General features: G+C 25.3%; 1 protein-coding gene across 1 annotated transcript; it reads left to right on the top strand.

Annotated features, from left to right (window-relative positions):
• The first annotated feature begins 17957 nt into the window (after positions 1–17957).
• On the top strand, positions 17958–19388 carry LOC145836361 (ectoderm-neural cortex protein 1-like). The gene has a single exon (XM_082944170.1). It carries the CDS (start codon positions 17958–17960, stop codon positions 19386–19388), a length of 1431 nt encoding a protein of 476 aa, XP_082800296.1.
• The last annotated feature ends 1331 nt before the right edge of the window (positions 19389–20719 follow it).

Genomic DNA, 20719 nt, shown 5'->3' with positions numbered 1-20719 from the left:
CACTAGATAACATCTGATTAATTTTATCTTATTCAAGTTTTTTTTAAATATTTTTAATTGCAAAGAATAAATTGCCTATTTTATGTAGAATTGTCTCTAAGGTAAATAGTGTGCTTGTAAAAAACAAAGTTAAAAACAAATTATTGTGTACTTCTAGCCTTTGATTGTGGGCTTACTTTGGTAACAGTGATTTTTAGTTTTACTGTATAATCACTTGCTTTCATACTCTAGAAACAAATTTGAGCTGTAAGCTTTTACCTATATTTGTTGTTTCAAACTAAAGAGTCAAATCATTTTAGTAGTTTTAAATCATGTTGTCAGTAAAATTTCTTTAAAAAATTATATTTTTCTTGAAAACTAATTTAAACCACTAAAGGAAAAATTAAGACTAATAATGATTAAATAATTTTTTTGGCTAGAAAATTTTTATTGGTGTAAATAGAAATAAGAATACTGACTTTTATATAATTTCTTAAAGTAGAAAATCAACAGTCTTATTCTTCCCTCTACAACAATAAATGTTTTTTGAAGGACATGATGTTATCATGTTTTAATCTACCTGCTACACAGCAAAATACTTAATATAAAAGTATTTTCATAAAAAAAAATTTTCAAAATTGAAAACCACAATGTGTGGGAAAATCATTCAGAAACTTATTTTTACTTTGATATTTCTTCTAAACTATAAAATAGTTTAATACATATTTACTTATAAGTAACTTAATTAAAAGATATTTCTAAAGCTTGTAAAGTAAAGCTTTTGAAATAAAAAAAATGAAAAGTTTAAATAAAACTCAAGGTTATAAAATTTATGAAATAGTTATTTACATATATTTACATATATTTACAGTTCAACTTACTTAATCCTTGTGGCCGTTCATTCCATCAAATTTGAATCACAAAAATTACTGCTTTACAAATTAAAAAAGCAAACTTAGTGTATAACTGACATCACAGATTGAAAAAGCAAGTTTTTGATTAATTTGAAAATTTAAAATGGCCAATCAAAACTGAGTATTCAAGCAAATGTTGCTACAAGAAATTTTAAAAGTTTTTGTATCAGGTCCTTCAAGTAGCGATTTCAATAAGATTTTTGATTCCTTTGAAGGTCATAAACTTTTGAAACTCAAACGAAAACGTGTTGTTTGTAAAATTTAAATTTTGTCAAAATTTAAACTTTGTTTAAATTTTGTATTTAAACTATTATTTCATTTTAATAACGTTTTTTTTAACAATAAAGCAAGATTTTTTATTACTCAAAAAAAAATTGAGATAATTAAAATTCAAATATCTAATAAACCTTATATAAAAAATCAGCGTGTAGAATTATTACTTTGTAAAAAATAAGCTTTATAGCAGTTAAAACGTATCAAAAGATATTCAGTTTAACTAATGCCTATACTTATTTAATAAAATTTTATTTTAAGTTAAAAAAATTTGAAATAAATAAATTAAAATTTTTTACTAATATAGACTTTATAACCTGCTTAAAGACTTTTTAAACCAACATATTTGGTATTTTCTAACAGAAAAACTTACCAAATTTTCTATTTGTACTATTAGTTATTAAGAAGTGTGTACAACAATCTGAATAATAAAGAAATTAAGTTATTTTGTAATACTTTTATAAACGATAAAAAACATCTCAAACTCTTCTTTTGTAATCATTAAGGTTTTTAGGGTCATGCAAGAACTAAATATCATGTTTAACCTTACCTAATTTTTAACATTTAGCTCTTAGTTAGCTAATGTTAACAAAATACAATCGCTTAAAAGAAGAAATATATAATTAGCTATAATAAAAATAATTAAATAATCAGCTCTTAGTTAGCCTATAATAAACAGAAAATAGTCTCTTTTGAAAAAAAAATGGTAGCACGTTATTTTGAGAACGCTCACAAAGTTAAAGCCTTAGTTTTAAAGACCACAAAGTGTGGGAAAATCTTTAAGCTAAAACCCCCGAGCATGTGTTATCCGGGGCAAAAACCGTAAAAATAGTTGATGTTATTATTTTTGCTTTTAAACTCTGCGTTCATTTCTGGCAATCTGGTGAAACCATTTAAACTTTTATCTCAAAATAACAGCTTACCGGTCAACGTACCAACTTGAAGTTATTTGCAAGTATAAAGTTATTTAGGTAAATTTTTTTTACAAAAGTTTCTTGCGCTTTCTAAGTTTTGACAAGTTTTTAGAATTGATCATAATTTAACTTTAAAACATGCTAATAAATGTGTAAACTAGATAATAATCTATTTAGATTTATTGATATTTTTTATTTAACATAGTAGGTATTTAATATAGACCTTCGAATATTAAGATTAAAACAAAAATTCACGTTTTTAAATTTTTGGTGAAATTCTAAAATGTTTTATGCTAAATTATACTGGCCCTAATTACAAAAAAGAAACAATATGAAAGTTTGTACATGAAATATGAAATTTCTAGAAAAAAATTTTAAACTCGTTTTTTTTGTTCAATAAACATACGAAAGCATTAACTAGATAAATTAAAGCTTTACTGTATAATACTTAGAGTCTAAGCTGTTTTAAAAGATTTAGATTCATTATAAAAAAAACTTTAAGTTCAAATTGAAAAAAACAAACCCTGGAGAAAATAACTTCTTTTAAAAGTTTTTCAAGCGCTAAAAATGTTTTTGTAAAGTTGTTTTTAACCTAAAGGCAAAATCAGTTGTGTTCGAATTTTTTGAAACGTTAAATTCAGAAAAAAAAAACTACCTTTGGAAGGCATAAGTCGCCCGTGAACTTTTATTTCTTTGTAATTATTTATTTGCTTTTCTAAAAATGGTACGCATTTAAGATTAAGTAAAAGTTAACCCAAATTGAACTTTTAACAAACAACTTTTTATAGTTTCAGGTAGCTGTATATCTCTTTAAAATGCCTAACAATATGCTATGAAAGCGTTAATAAAATATTTAAATATACTGTTTATAATATTTAATATGTAATATATATATTTATATATATTTATTTATACAAATACTTAACAAAATTTATACTAATGGTACTTAAAACCGAAAAGTACCTTATAATTATCTTGTAAAAAAATAAGTCGAACGTAATGAATGGAAACTTATATAAAATGGGAACGGGTCTAAATTGTGCGAAGACAAAATTGCACGAAGTTACTAAATTGCACGTGGGGACTAAATTACACGAGAACAAAACTGCACGACTGTACAAAATTGCACGAAGATACTTTTGCACGAAGACTAGTTTGCACGCGGGCACAATGCACGAGGGGACGAAATTGCACGAAGACTATTTTGCACGGAAGCTCAATTTTGCACGAGTTACAATTTTGCACGGAAGGTCAATTTTGCACAGAGGGTCAATTTTGCACAAAAATAATAACTTGAAATAACTAAAGAAAAAACATATTGAAACTTTAATATTTTATATAAAAGAATAATAAGCACGTATTAATGTAATTAACTTTGAGTTAATAAGGTTTTTAATGATTTTATTAATATATTTATTAATTTTTTATTAATTTAGTTTTTTTTTATAATTGAAAGTAAATTATTGTGTTTGAAAACTTATTTAAGTTTAAAAAATTTTAATAAAAATTAAACATATTCTAATATATTAAATATATTAAATTATACTTAACGAAAAACGTATATCTGTTTTCTCTTAAATTTGCTACAAGATGATTGAAACCCCTCAAGGTAATGAATTACTACGTAAAATGACAAGTAATTTAATCAAAAACCGATATTCTCATACATACTTTTAATAGTTTTATTAAAAAACTAAGCAGCTAAAACTAAAGGTAATCAAAATGTTTGAGTTAAAATATTATTGTTCTAATGTTCAAATTTTTTTCTCATTTTATTTTTACGTAAGTAAATAAGTTGTAAAATTTATTTTATAATTTATTTGGTTTTAAAGCTTTAATTCAATAAAAAAAGTAGTTACTACTACTAAACAAATTGTTAATGATATTTCAACAGTTTTTTCACTATTTTAAACAATTTTTGATTTTTTTTTTGATTGCATAAACAAACCCGGCTTTTGTTTGTACCTAAAAGTTTCAATTAAAACTTGAATGTATTTTAAATATCTAAAGTGTAAAATAATGTTGTTAGATACTTTTTTATAAAAAGCTAACGTTCATCTTTAGATTGCTTTAAAGTTTCGTAATTTTATGATTTTTTTTATTGGTTTTAGTAAAAGTGTGTAACAAGTCAATGTAATAAGACTATCTTTATTTTTTGCTAGACATTTTAGTTAAAGCAATAATAAAAGAAAGAGAACCAAAGTTAGTAACAAAAATAAAAACATAAAAACAATAAAGAGTTTGTCTAAAAGTTTTTGAAAAATATTAAGAGCTTGTTTTATTCTTTTACTACTATACCATTAAAGTTAACAAACGTTTATATTGTTTTTTATCTTTAAATTTTTTCTTTTTCCGTTATTATTTTTGTAATAATTGTAATAAAATACTTTAAAACTATTTTTTATAAATAAAAAAGCAAAAATCAGTATATAAATATATAAAATAATTAAAATTTAGAAAGTAAAGTAAAGTATTTTACATATTTTTTGTTTGTTTTCACTTTGGTTTTGATCACTATAAATAAACTTTACTAAAAATTTAGCCTTAACCTTGAAATGAAATTTAATTTTTTTTTCAGTAAAAATTTGTTTCTATCTAATTGTTTAAATACTGTTTTCCATAACTATTATATATATATTAAGACTTTTTTGTTAAGCACTGGCGAGGTCTTTAAAGTTTGCGTAATAAAGTTTTGAAAGAATAAACATTGTTTAAGTAATATTAAAACTAATAAGACTTCTACACTTTATGGCTTTATTTAACAAAAAAATACTTTTAAAAATATAATTTAAAAGCAATATTAGTCTGTCTTAACTTTAATTTAATAGCAAAACATACAGTTTTGTGTTTATAAAACAGTAAAATAAATAAAACAGTAGCTTCGACAACTTGATTTAATTGGCAATTTATAAAAAATAAAAAAACAGTTGACGTAGATAAGAATTAACTTAATTAAACAAATCACATGCTGCAATTAAAATAATCAGCTAAATATATAGTTTTAAAATTTATTTTATTAGTAAAGATTGCTGCTTACATTCTGCACCAACGAATATGAATGTTTTTTTTTAATTGAAATTTACTATAAATCTTAAACGGTATGAATCGATAACATATTATTAAATCAAACATATTAACTAAAATAATTTATGTTTTGTTTACAGTTATAACTAACTAGTGTACAATAAAGAAGTTCTATTTAAAAATTTCAGACTCAATCTTTACAAATTAAAATAATTTATTTTCAATTTTGTTGAATATAAAAAAAAAAACATTAAAAAAGAATAAATTTAAAAGTTACAATTTTTCGCAAGCTCTTGAATGTACATAGTTATGATCAAAGTGAAAAGAAAAATTATTTATATCAAATAAATAGATATTAAAAAGTTCTTAAATTAATTAATTTTAGTATTTAGTTGTTGTGTTTTATATGACATAGTTTTGTGTTAGAAAAACAATAAAAGATAGCACGTAAGTAATTTGTTTTTTTTATTTAAAGTAAAACAACTTTTAATACAACAGTTTGAGTGACAAACAAAAAGTTAACGCAAAAAAAAATGTTTTATAAAACAAAGTATTCATTTTATTATACAAAAACAAAACTTTCATTTTTGCTGGTTAATTCCTTTACTTTGGTGATTCAATAGAATCTCTATAATTTTATACTTAGTTTTTTTAATTTATTTAGCTGTTTAAAAACTGCACAATATATTAAATTTGTATACTAAAATCATAAATAAAAAAAAGTGATACAGTTATTTTCTTTTATTGTACAAACATATGTTTCTCTGTGTTAAAAATCAACAAACTTCAACTGGGTTCTGTAAAAAAATAAAAACTGTAATGAAAGCACAGAAGCTAAAGTGTTCATCAAAATTAAGATAAAATAATTCTACATATTTTTTGAGGATAATAGTTAATAATAGGTAAAATACTTTATGCTAAATCTGACTATTATAAAACTATATAATAATTCGTTAACACACAGAAACATATGTTGGTACAATAAAGGAAGATTACTGTATAATTTGTTTTTAATTGTAATCAGTGAACTTGTTTCCCTAGGATAATTTGTTAGCAAATACTCAAATCTATAATTAGAACAGTTTAACTAAAAGTATTTATAATTTTGAAAACTTGCAGTGTACATGTGCGCTAGAAAAAATCCAGTCATAAAATTAATTTTTCCAAAAAAAAAAAAGCGTACTAAAATATTAACTTATTAATAAATGCAGTACACTTTTATTAAACTAAAACAAAACTTACTTTGTTTTTTTAACTTCTCAATTTTAAAATGAATAATAATTGCATAGTAAAACCATTATTGAATTTAAAACAAAGAAAATTTTAAAAGTATATGTAATGTTTTAATAAGTAATATTAACTATCTGTTCGGTTCTAGTTCAAAATGCAGTAACATCTCGCATCTTTACGCACTCGTGACGTTACACACTCTCGTTTAGTTATGCATTTTAAAATTCTAAAAACTTCAAATTTTTTTTTTTTTATACTGCACAAATTAGGTTTATTGAATATGTTTAATTCAAATTGTATTTTTAAATGCTAACTCACCTCTCTATACCTTTAGAAGGAACTTTGTATACTTATGTTTCTTGACTAATTGATAAACATTTAGTGATACCTCAGTATATCAGAAATTTTGTTGACATAAGATATTAAATAATTAAAACTCTGAAAGAAATATGACTGTGTTAGATAACGAAAGTATATTGAGTAAAGAGAGTTTAAAACACAAATAAATAATACAGCACTCTTGCCTTATATATGAATAAACACCATTTTATAATTGTAAACAAATGCTTAATTATAAATTGAACTTGCTAAGTAGAATAGAATATAAATGTCAAATAAGTCACATATAACTAAAGATAAAGAAAAGATCTACTTATTAATAAATTAGTAAAATTTTTCGACTCGTATTACTATTGTGCATAAATTTAAATCCTTTTTTTTTACTATATGTATAGTTTTATCTTTTGTTTTAATATTTATAAATAAAACAAACAAATTGTTAAAAGTGGGAAAGTCCCCAGTCTGCTTTTAACAAGAAGCAATATTTAAAAACAGTCAATATAATAAGTATATTTGGTACCTCTCGTATCTTTGAGATTTCTCATATCTTTACGCGTTTTTTCTGTGGACACAATGTGCGTAAATAAGCAAGAGGTTACTGTACAGGGAACACAACTTAAAAAATCGTTTAGTGACGAGGTTATATTTAAGGAAACAATTAGGAAAAATAATTTGTACAAGTGGTTGGTGCAGCTTTATTTTCGTTTCTTAAGATTTCATTCAAGTGTGGTACTTTTTAAAAATAATTTAAGAATTAACAATCAGTGCATAAAAATATGCTTCAAATTTACGTAAAGGTTGTAATTTGCAAAGTAATTCTTAGGAACTAAATATAAAAGGTCAGTTTGAATTTATATGACCTATATCACATACTTTGTTTAAAAAATGCATGTTAATAGAATATTCTTCAGTTTTGTTTTTAGTTTAACTTTTAGGTTTTCCTTGTTTTAATTTTTAGTTTTTTTAATCTTAATTTTGATTTTACGATAAATGTCACTGTGCTACGATGAAAAGCATTTTAATTAAATTAATAATGCATTTTTTTTTTGTTTAATGTAATTATTCAACTTTTACTTAATATTTATACCCTTCCAGCTCATTTGAAAATTATCTAATATTTAATTTTGTTTAATGTAAGTGAACGGTGGTAAAATTTATAAAAATTATTTACAAACAAAAATTAATAATATCAATTAACCTACTTTTAAAGGTAGATAGTTTGCATTTAATTTTATAGTTGAAGTTTATATATTATACTTTTATGTACTTAAAACTATATTTATCCAGAAAATAACGTAAAATAAGTTATTGTTTTAGAATGTTTTTATATAGTTTACAACTTTCTATACTATAATTCTAAATAATTTGTTTTAAATGTATTACTTAAAAACTACTTAATAAATTTATGGAAAACAAATGAGTTTTTATTTAGTGTTTAGCTATGTTTAATTCCAAAACATAATACTTTTACGATATTTGTTTTGTTTTTATTTTGACACAACAAACACATATAGCCTTTTTAAGAAAACAACAAAAAATTTCTTAGTCATCGATGATTCAAGTTAAAATGCTAGTTTCAGTAAAACAACATATATGTTTTGTTCATCAGATGAATTTCTACATATTTTACACCACTTAAATTTTACTGGTTACATTACTTCTACTTTAAGTATTTAATTTGTATTATTTTTTTTAAAGAAACAATTATAATTAATTGATATGGCTAAAAAAAAAGTTTAATTAAAATTTAAAAGAACCTGCTAAATTGATTTAAAAATTCAAAAACAACATTGAGAAAGCGAAATTCCTACCAGATAAAAACAATTAAAACAATTTGGAACTTAAAAATTTATTAAATGTAGTTTTGTTTTCTTAAATGCACAAAAATTTTATTTCGTTTATTAATTTTGTTGTAATTTACAAAACAATGCTTTTGAAAATATTCTCAAATATAAGTTGAGACAACCAATTTGAATTTACTGTCTTATGACATTTTAGCTACCAAACCAAATAGCATGTTTTACCAAAGTACGATATAGTTTTTATATCATTTATAAAAGTGAAAATCCATTGTAAACTGATATCTTAATAGAAGTATTCTAAATAATAGGTTAGAGCTCTTAGTTTTAGTTTCGTTTATGTTACAAGAAAACTAAGTAAAATATAATTATCAAAACAGTTATAGATTGATTAAATTCTAAATTGATTATATCTGTAGCAATTTTTTAATTGCTTTTTATTTGTGCGTTTGTTGAAATTATATTTTATTAAGTATGACATAATTTATGTATGTTTTATAAAATTTAATTCGATTTTTCAAGTTTCCCCACATTTTCGAAACCATTTTTGTTTTTAGTTTTTTTGACTAGCTATCTTAAAAAGTAAACAGTTTTCAAATTTTATAGTTGCGTTCATATAAATGTTTATCTACTTCAAATGTTTTGTTCTTTGGTACACTAAGTTTTCATTTTGTACAAGTGCAAGAGTGGTTTTAATGAAATGAAGTGTGAACTGTGTTTTGTAAGTTTTCCAGTGTTTTTCAAGGTTATATTTTATTACCTGTACTTGTTAATGTATAAAACTGTTAATTTAAAAACTAAATCCCAACTGCTACCGGGTTGTTTTGCAAACTTTGATCTGATCACATATAAACATAAATTCAATAGAGATATTGCATAGAAAAAGAATAATATATAAAAACTGTTTTAGAAAGAAAAGGAAAAAAAAAAATTGAAACTAATAAATTTTACAACATTCTTTTAGTATTGCAGTATATAAAAAAAGCGCATATTAGGCCTAAATAAAAAAAAACATTAGGTTGTTATTGAACACTTATGCGACTCCTGCTACATAAACAAATATATTTCATTAAAGTTAAACCTTTAAAATAAAAGTCAATTACTACTCGTAAATGCATGTCTTATTAAAGGTTTGCAGAGCAGGGGAAATCTCAAGTAATGTGACCAGAAGCTAAATAATTTTTGAAATTTCTTTGAAAAAAATTTGTTATAGTGGTAGAAATAATGTACACTTATATAAACAAGTCACTATTGTTACAAAACTATATTTTAAAGCTTGTGTTATGGTTTTGTTATCCGATCTAAATTAAACATGTATGGTTGCTTACAGTCTCAAATAAACTTTTGTTTGATGTTTTTGTGTTAATGAACATTTTTTAACAAATGTTTTCTGTCATTAACATAAAATTTTTGTGATATTTAAATAACATTTTATGTTTTATTTTCAAAGTTTCAAATGCAATTTTAATCCTGTCAAAAAAATATATGTCGACTTTTATGTGAAATTACATGATTTTCATGTGCTAACTTCTAAGCATTTATAAAACTAACTTTATTTAAAAACTTCTAGCAAAGTAAATCATAACAAATAAAGTGTAATACTTTCTTGTTTGTAGAATAAGAAAATTAAAACGTACTAATAGATTAAATATGACAAAATTTCTCATTGAGGTACAACTTAAAAGTTGTAATAATATAATAATTAATGTAACGTAATAATATAACAATTATGTGTTATTTAAACAAGTCAGATACGTAATCAACTTATATCAAAAACTTTATATTTGAATTTAAGTTATAAAGTATTGGAAATGATTTCATTTTTCTTGTATGGTTATTTGACACTAAAACTATCGTTTTTAATAAACGAAAAGTTTAAAACATGCTTTTCTATTTAAATTTAAAAAAATACTCATTTAGGTAAAAATTACAAAGTTCAAATATTTTAGGAATTTGAAAACAAATTTTTTACGTAATCAAATTAGATTAAACTCTAATTAAATAAATACGCATTTTAAGTAAGTAAAATAGCATGAAAATAGAAATTGCTTTAAAAACTTTATTAATTTTTAAAATTTTTCATATGTTTCAATCTCGTATTTTACGAATAAGTTTTTTAAACTTTAATAATTTATTAGCTAAAACTTAAGTTTTACGATTGAATAGTAAACATTAGTTTTACTCAGTATTGTATACATTAAAAATAACTATATTGTAGTTTCAAAATCTGCTTTCTAGTAGCTTTGTTGAATAAAGATACTAATTGTTTTTTTATAAAATATGTATAAGAAAGTATAAAGTAGAACAAAAATATGTGTAAAGTAGGTTATAGTTAGTAGAACACGTTTTAAATATGTTTATTAAACTAGTGATATTAACAAAAAATCATTATAAATGCTATGACAAAATATACAATGTTCATGAATTTTTATATAGTAATAAAATCAACTGATGAAAAAAAAAACATTCATACAAATCAAAAAGTTAAAGACAAAAATAAATTCGTAAAAGTTTAACAAAAAAGTTTTAAACAGTTTTAAAAAATCAGCTTCAGTATTTTTTTTTAAACTTTGAAAATGACCAATTAGAATAAATGTTGTCAAAGTTAGCTTTATTCTTTTGATAAGTTTTAGTTACTACATTAAAGTGACTTCAATTAGAAAGTTATAGAATATTTTTACTTGAATTCAGTTTAAAAATTATTTTTAAGTTATTAAGATAGTTTATTTAGAAGTATTTCCTTACCAATAAATAAAGTTTTTTAATTTAAATTAAAGAATACAAAGCTTAAGCCATCTAGCTCTCTATTTTATTTTAGCTATTTAAGCATTGTATACTTTTGAAGTTTACTTTTTATAAAAATACATATCAAATACATATAATTTTGCAAGGAAAAGTCTTATGCTTTTTAGTTTTTCAAATTAAAAAACATTATATTTAACTTTTAAAGTGCAAAAAGCTATAAGTTTTACTAACGTAGTGTTGAGTTTTTGAACTAGCTGTAAAATTTTTGTACCAATGTTTTGCATTGTATATTTTAACACAAAAAAAAATTGATACACATCATTAAAAAGCCACACTATTTTTTTTTTCATTTTACTAAAATTACTAAAGTTTACTAACAATTTCTTCATTTGTAACATTTGAAAACAAAATGTAATAGATAACATGTCACTTAAAGTTTTAAATAATCGAAAACTAAAATAACGTTTATCTTCTGTAAATTATTTTACTTAAATAGTGTAAAAATTCATCTAGAATTTTAAGAACATTATTGGTTTTTTTTCAACAATTTTGTAAAGAAAAGAATGTTGTTTAGCAGAAGAACAAGAATGTTAAAACATTTCAGAATACTTTATATAACTTTTGTTTGTTATAACTTAAAACCTCATGCTCAAGTAGCTTTGACTATACGCTACAGTGGCAACTGGGTTGTGTGAATCTTGATTAAGGTTAATAAAGGTTGAATAATGTCTGAAAAACACAACTGCATCAATAGCATAATTTTAAAACATACAAAACAGCAATGAAAAGTGCAGCTAAAAAAAATAAACTAAAAGTAAAGTTATCTATTATCTATGTGCTGTCCATTTTATATGAATAAAAGCAAGTTGCTTTCTCTGGTTACATCAACCAGTTTTTTTTTAATTTATATTTAAGAGTGATTTCTTAAAAGAGATATCTTAAAATCGTTTAGATAAATTATAATGAGAGTGAGACCGTTTTGCTTTGAAATAAACTACTGAAATTAAGTTAGGCTACAAAAGAGAACTCAAAAACTTACAACAATACCAATTTAATCTTTTTTTCAAATAAATTATTTTTCAACTAAGTTGTTTTTTTAATTGTAGTTTTTCTTAGGTTTTTTAACTGTTTAAAAATTATAATTTTGTTTGAAAGAAAATATACAAAATTCTGATAGCTCAAATAGTTTTATACAATGCTAATACCAAGATTTATGTAATCATTTTATTATAAAATTGCTAAATTATTAAGCAAAACGTGTTAATTTATTTTCTTATGGTTTATTAGTAGATTATTAGTATTAACTTAAAGTATATAGAAATTTGATGCTTTGTTTTCACAAAAATGTATGCTCTACATAAATCTTTTATATTTAGAAAGTTTATTACTTATTTTTAATCAAAGTATTGTTTTACTAAAAAATCTTCTTTTCCTATACATTTATTCATGTTTTAAAAACTATTTAACTTTTTTGTCTGCTATTAAACTAATTTTTTACTTGTACATAATATTCTTTATAAATTTGAAAATTATATTTTAGTAAACAGCCATTTTAGTAAAACTTGTCAATATCTAACTCTAACATCAATTTGGCTTCTTGGTTTTCAAACTCAAAGTAGAAACTTTGTTCATTTATTTTATAATATAAAAGAATTGTTTTAAATTTTACATGAACTGCTTTTTAGCAACCAGCTTGTAATTTGTTTGAAATAAGAGTAAAACCACATAGTTTTTCATTTCATAACTTAAAATGTTATTTAAAGTGATAATTTTACTGCATAGCTTTTTATCTTTAAAAGAGCTAATAACAGTACTACTATTTGAAACTGTATTTATTATAAAACAATTTTTTTTTGACATATATGATAGTTTTATAGTTTAGTGCAACATAGTTTTTTAGATTGTTATAAAAGAATTAAAAGGTTAAGTTTAAGTATTGATTAACTCATTTATGATTGAAGTTATTACAATTATGAAAAAAAAGTAAATTAATAGTTAGAGTTATTCATTTTGTTTACTTTGAGGATAAAAACTAAGTAATAAAATTGAAAAGAGTTGATATGTTTATTTCATTATTAATTAAGACAGTTAGTTACTTAAAGCAGCATTTCCTAAAGTTGACCTCCATGGCCACCTAAAGCTTGCCGTGACAGAAATTTAGGTGGCCATGAGTACTAAAAAGGCCATATGGGGACCTTATGAAAAAATATTTTTCAAAGTTTGAAACTTACACTAAATATTTTATAGTTGATTATGGAGATAAATACAAAAAAATTCTAGGGTTAATTGAATGGTAATTTTTCAAGTATCTAGTTGGAGGGAGCTATAGCTTTTTTAATTTCTAAAAATGGGTCTTTTGAAAAAAAAGTTTTGGAGTCCCTGACTTCAAGAGTATTAAAAGTTTAATTCTTTAAATTTTTTTTTTCAAATGTTTAGTTTTTTGCATTAACATTAAATTTTATTTTGTAATAACTATTTATTTTACTCCACTATGTACGTTCAAATATATATATATACAAAGTAATATACTATTTTTGGTAGCTGTCAAATCTGCACGAGCGTACAAAATTGGACGAGGGCACAAAGTTAAATGAAGATACTTTTACACTAAGACACTTTTCAGGGATGCCATTTACCTGGAAACCTGGAATTTGACAGTTCAGGCAAAAAGACCTGGAGTTTGAGAAATTAATGAGTAAAGTGAGTAATTAAAAAAAGGATTTTTAGAAATTTGTGAGTAAAGTGAGTAAATGTGAGTAGATTAAAAAAGTGCATTAAGTTGCGTGACTTGACAGTCAACCAGTAGTTTGACGACTTACTCATGCTGGTTGCTTGCATGTATTTCATTGCATTCGAATACATGGGAGGCTTTGCAAAATAGATGCGACAAAACAACCAAATTTAGTAAACCTGCATTTCTGATAAATTGCAATCAACTTAGAGTAATGTGATTGCTTTAGTAATGTTTTTCTATTTGATTAAATCAACAAAGTTGATATTCAAAATCAAAGAAACTAAAAGTAAACACAGCAAATGAATTTGCTTTTTATATTAGAAAAAAGTGCCATTTTACAGATAAAATTCGCACATTTTGTGTGACTATGACATTATAATATATAACAGGGTTGTCACTTTACATAGAAACCTGAAAAACCTGTAATTTGACAGTTTAGGCAAAAACAACTGAAAAAACCTAGATTTGAAAATTCTAGGATTTTTATTTTCAAGATATATCAATTTCCAGGTTTTTTCAGTTGTTTTTGCCTAAACTGTCAAATTACAGGTTTTTCAGGTTTCTATGTAAAGGACAACCCTGTTATATATTATAATGTCATAGTCACACAAAATGTGCGAATTTTATCTGTAAAATTGTACTTTTTTCTAATATAAAATATATAAAACTTAAATACTTATAGTTTTTATGGCTTATAAATCTGTAGTTTTAGCTTACTTTGTTGTTTTCGAAACAATAATATTTTATCATTACCTTTTTGCTGATATTGTTAGTGAATGGAAGTCATTAAAAAAGAAATAAAAACATTACTTTGTACTTATTACGAAAATGCTACAATTTTTCTACAGAAAAATATGAGGTGAACACAAAACTCTCCAATCTTTTTTTTAAATTTAGTAAAGTAAACAATGCACATTTTGTATGTTGTCATTTTTTTTATTTTAGCACCAGATGAATTTCGAATAATTCTGACAATTAAATATTTTTCTTCAAATTTTTCAAAAAGTAAAAAAACCTTGAAAGCTATTTAGATTAGTTACAATCTTAATCAGTTATAGGACTTACTTCTATGACTTAGTTCTTGTTATAAAAATGTAATATTTTAACTATTTATTACAAGTTTTAAAATATTAAACAATTATTTAATAAAATAGCTTATCAAGAATTAATAAAAGATAACACGTTCGAACTAAGAAAAGAATTAAGTAGACTTTTAGCTGTTTGTATTAAACCAACATAACGTCTTTTAAAGAACCATCATAAACGAATTTAGTACAGGTTCCAAGATAATAAAATAAATTGCAATACTTACAGTAACTCTTTTTTAACTAAACTATAACCTACTACTAAACATTATCAAAAAAAGTAGTGCTTTCAAAAACCTTAAAGAAAATCTGAAAAACCTTGTAGAAATTTAGAAAACCTGGAAATTTTTTTTTAAAAAAGCGAGTGGCAACCTTGCACTTTTGCACGGGTTAAATTTATTTTGTTTTTTTTAACTTTTTATAAATTTTATTTTTTATTTTATTTAGTTTTTTTATATTTTCTACCTTTATTACCCCTAACCCTTACCCTCCGTCAGTAGCTTATTTATAATAGTTAATTTTTTTATTAATTTTCGTATTAATTTATTATTTAAATAATTTACCATCACTGTTACCCCTAACCCTTTCCCTTGGTAGCTTTTTTTAACTAGTTTTTATTTATTTACTAATTAATTTTTTATAAAATTTTTATTAATAATATTTTTGCTTTTATTTTTGTTATCACTGTTATTCCTAACCCTTACCCTCGTTCAGTAACTTTTTCTTTTAGTTTTTTTATTAATTTATCTTTTTTTTATTCTGTTTGTTTTATACTAAATGACCCTCCGTGCAAAATTGTAACTCGTGCAAATTTGACCTTTAGTGGTAAATTGTCTTGTGTAATTTTGTCCCCTCGTGCAGAGGTATCTTCGTGTAATTTTGTGCCCTCGTGCAATTTTTACCTGTTCCCATTATTTTAGGTTGCATTACTTTTATACAACAAAAGTTGTCTTTTTTAAATGTATTATTAATTAATATTACATTTATAGTAAAAAAAAAATTACAGCAATAACTAACTATTACTTAATCTTCTTTTGTATCTTTTTATTATATGTTATACAGTAGAAAATTGTTCTTTTTTTGTTTTGTAAACTATCTATTTCTTTTTTAGATCATAAATTTTTGGTATACTATCAAAATCTATTGGATCTAAATCCACCTGGTTTTATTAAATATTTTCTTTATTTGTTAACTTATTTATAATTATTTTGGATTTTTTAAATGTATTTTTTAATTATTTTCCACTCTAACTCTAACCCCTAATCCTACCCTCGATCGGTAAGCGGTTCTCGAATTTGACTGAGTGGATTTTGATTATGGGTGGATTTTAAACGTTTCCCAAATTTTATGCCTTTTATTTTTATTTGATGAAGGTTAAATGATATAAACTTGTGAATTAAATTTCATATATACATTGTTTTTAACTACAATCTTGACATACTCACTGGTTTCATTGTCTTTAGATGATTTTATTTACACAATACGTGTAAGTTAATTTGAAATAACACTTAATAATTTCTAACAGGTTTTTAATATTAGAAGACCGCAAACATAGATACATCTTACACATAGTGTTTTTCAGTAAAACAGCGGTGGTAGTACATATTCCATAACTAACTTTGTTAACTGTGATCCATAACTCTAATATTGGTTTTATATTTCAAAAAGTATCAGATGTAGCCTTACAATTAGTTTATAAGTCTTGATTATATAAGTAAAAATTAATGTGTTTAACCAATTTGGTTTATAAAATTCAGGTGATTAAAAAAGTAAACATGTGTAACTTTATTTTTCAGCCTAGTATAAACCTAAGCTTATGAAAAATCTTAACTTAACTTTAACTTCGAAGAACTCTTTTATTTTTTAAATTGTTTGTTTTAGAACATTTTTACATTTTACGAATGGGATGTGTTTTTGAGAACTTTTATAAACTTTATAAAACTAAATGTATTTTTAATTCCACCAAAAGAACTTATCGTACTTTTTAGATCAGCTAAACTCTTCTAAATTAATAATGTTTTTTTTCTGAGTTTTGAAGGTTTGTAATTTGTTCTTTAAAAACACTTGAAAGTTCATTCTAATTTACGGAAATGTTTCTTACAGTAAATGTATAAATATTTTTATTATACTTTGTTGAAGCAATCTGATTCTGTTTATTAATTTTCTTCCAGTTTTTTAATTAAAGATAATATTTTTTGTGGTATAGTCCATAGACCTTCACTGCATGTACCTGTGCACACTAGTGTCCATTAAAATTATTGTACTGTGCACATAAACTAAGGCAATTAAAAAAAAAGAGTTGTTTTGTTAACTAGAAAGTGTTTATTGTAAGATAAGTTACAACAGTTCAAACACATTAACTATGTATAATAGCTTTTAAAAATGATTAATTTTTTGTATATTCTAGTGGGCACATAGTTTATTTGAAGTAATTATGTGTACAAACAGTACACAGTTTTTTTTTTAATTTACTTTGCGCAGCTAATTAGTTATAAATCACAATTATTAAATTTTATTTACTGTTTAAAGACTAATTAAAACATGAAAAAAAACTCACTGGAAAATTGTGTAATTTTTGCCGATAAAAACAACCAGCAAAAAACCGGTCTTCAGAGGACAGAAAATTTTGGAGATGATCTTTTAATTGAATTCAACAAAACAGAAGATTACGTAGAAGTGAGCAAGCGTTCGGCTGTAAAAAAATTTCAAAGTTTACGGAGGTTTAATGGCTCGATTGAACGAGGTTAACACATGTTTAGTGTATTATATATTTTTTCTTATCTTAAGTCAATACATAGCTATGTAGAAACTTTTCAGATAAATTAATATACTGTTGCAGTTAAGTGTTTTCAAACACGACAGGAAATTTTATGTTTAATATTTATCCGAACGCTTGTTTCGTTTAGTTGTTACAGATTTTCATGACAAAGAACAAAAACACACAAGTGTACTTACTTAAAATCAATTTTCCAGGTTCACTTGCAGCAGCAGACGACGATGACCTGGTTGCGGCGACAAAGTTAAGCAAAATTTCTTTGAACAAAAGTTTGGCGAGTAAAACTGACAGAAGTTATTCTACTAAGAAGCTTAAAATTTGCAACGCCTTGACCTTTCACCAGCTTGCATCGCTTTTCAATTTATCAGGCCTTTTGAAAGCGACACAGAGTTATGTAGAGCGCTGTTTCGCGATCATAGCCGAAACCGAAAGCCTTTTGGAGCTGGATTTCGCCCTTGTCCTGAAAATACTGGCCAGCTCGGAACTTTACGTCACAACCGAGCGCGAAGTGTTGGAAGCGGCAACAAAATGGCTGAATCACAACATTGCAGAACGCAGCAAGTTCGGTGCAAAGTTGCTGCAGAAAGTTCGACTTTGCTTGCTGTCCGACAAAGACAGCTTGCTGTCCGAATGCGGCTCTCTTTTTGAAAACAGCGAAATGTACGATTTGCTGAATGAAGCTTACAAAAGCTGCAAGCTCAATTGCGAAAGCCGGTATTGCAGCCAAACCTCGTTCGGCGTGCTCGTGTGCGGGGGGTGGTATTGGCACTACGGACGCAGCCCAATAGAAAATGTAAAACAGTACAGCGTGCCCGGCTTGAACCTGGTCCGAGCCCTGCCGCCTATGAACAACGAACAAATGCTCGAAGCGACGGGTATCTGCTTGAAAGGCGACTTGTACGTGTTTGCGGGAATCCTTGTCAGAAGAAAGGCGAAGGTCGTCGTCGAAAAGTACTCCTGGGCCACCCAGCGTTGGACTCGGGTGGCCGTCATGGGCAAGTATCGGCGACAGTTTTGCGTGTGCGCGTACGGTGACAAAATTATCCTCGTCGGAGGTAGCGACGGCAACTCGATCGCCTCCTGCCTGAAATTGGACACCAGGAGCGGCAGGTTCACGAAAGCAGGGGAGATGAGGGTTGAAAGATACGACGCGGCGTGCGCCGTCTTCCAAGAAAAAGTGGTGGCGTGCGGGGGGAGGTGCGACTACTTTGAGCTGTCCTCCGCCGAGAGTTATGACGTCACGACGGAAAAATGGAGAGATTTGCCCCACATGACTAGACAGCAAAGTAACCACGGTCTGGTGGCGGTGCGGAGCAGGCTTTTTGCCGTCGGCCTCGGCTGCGACGTTTACAACGGGGCCGAGGGAGGAGGGGCGTGGAGGGAAATGATCGCCGCGCCTCGTTTATTCTGCGGGGCGCTGTCGTTGGGGAGTAAAATTTTCCTCTTTGAAAAGAAAATCGGCAGACGGGTGTTCAGTTACGACGTTGACGCGGATAAATGGACCGAAGAAGATAAAAGCGAAGAGTTTAACTCAAAAATAAGATATTTTTCTTGCGCAAAGCTGCCATTTTATTGACGATGATCGGGAAATTTGGGTTACGACAATTCAAATTCGGACAGTTCAAACTCTGATGATTAAAATTCTAAAAAAATTGAAAGGGCTACAACTAATAAATTAATGAATATTTTTCAAACATATGTAGGTCCTATAAATATGTCCAAGTCAATATTTTTCTTTTTGCAAAACATCAATGTTTTAAGGTATGACTTGAATAAAGTCCAAACACAGTTATTTTTAGTAATTTCAAAATATATTAAAAATTTTTAACTATTTTTCCTAAAAGAAAAACTTGCTTTAGATTTTTATAAGATCTATATATTTCTTTTTTCTTTAAACTCATATTACATTTTAATATATAGTATTTTAAATGTTTTTATAACAATTTGAATTGTCCGAATTTAAATTTTCATGTACCCGGGAAATTTTGAACCGGTTACTTTAGAATTTTTTTGATACGATCAAGGCGTTTTGAAACTTGAAAAATATTTTTTACTAGCTAACGGAGTAAATTTAAATACGTGATTATTTTATATTTTGTAAAAATTTTAAAATATTTGAAGTGAACAATGTAAGTATACTAAAGAAAACAGCAAGTAAGCAAGTATATAAAAATAGTTAGAAAAAATAAACTTTTTTTATAAACTAACGTTATTGTATTTGTAAGTAAGTTTTAACTTTTTAAACAATCCTTTCATTGTTATTTACTTATTTCTTAAAATCTCTAGACCAGTTTTAGTCTAAAATACCAGTTTGCAAAATTTCGCGCATAAATGCAAATTACTGATTTTATTTTCTTAATTCTTAATGTCAAACCAAGGAATGATGTATTGTACATGTAACAATATATTGTCTAGTTTGTATAAATTTTCGCATGAAGTCGTTGTTGTTATTGTGTACATGTATCCTTATATGCTGTTAGAACAATCTTTAGTTCAGTCGGTTGCTTAAATTAAAACTGTTGTACCAAATTTCTTCTTGAAACTGAAAAATAACATGCTTAACTAATTGTATAGCCAATTAAAAAACTGTCTAATGTTAAAACTTAGTTGTTAAACTTTTAGATTAAATTTACTAATTCATAAACAAAAACTTCTTTTTTTTTAAATTCCAATATGTCAAAGATTAGTCTTTCGAAATCTTACTGGTTTTTATGGTCTTGAAATTTCAAATGAATAGTTTTCTTTTCTTTGTACTACTATAAAGTATTCCGTATTATTTATGGAGCAATAGTTTTGGTTTAAGAATATAAAACAAATTTTAAAAATTTGTAAAGTAGATATATATACCTACCTTACCTAAATGTAAAGATTTTTGAACTCTGACTGAGCATTACTTAATTATTAACT

Source organism: Thalia democratica, chromosome 5 (assembly GCF_965202585.1).
Source record: "Thalia democratica chromosome 5, ktThaDemo2.hap1.1, whole genome shotgun sequence".
In the NCBI taxonomy this organism is placed as follows: domain Eukaryota; kingdom Metazoa; phylum Chordata; class Thaliacea; order Salpida; family Salpidae; genus Thalia; species Thalia democratica.
Note: the sequence above shows the minus strand (reverse complement) of the source record. Positions and strands in the feature narration are given on the sequence as shown.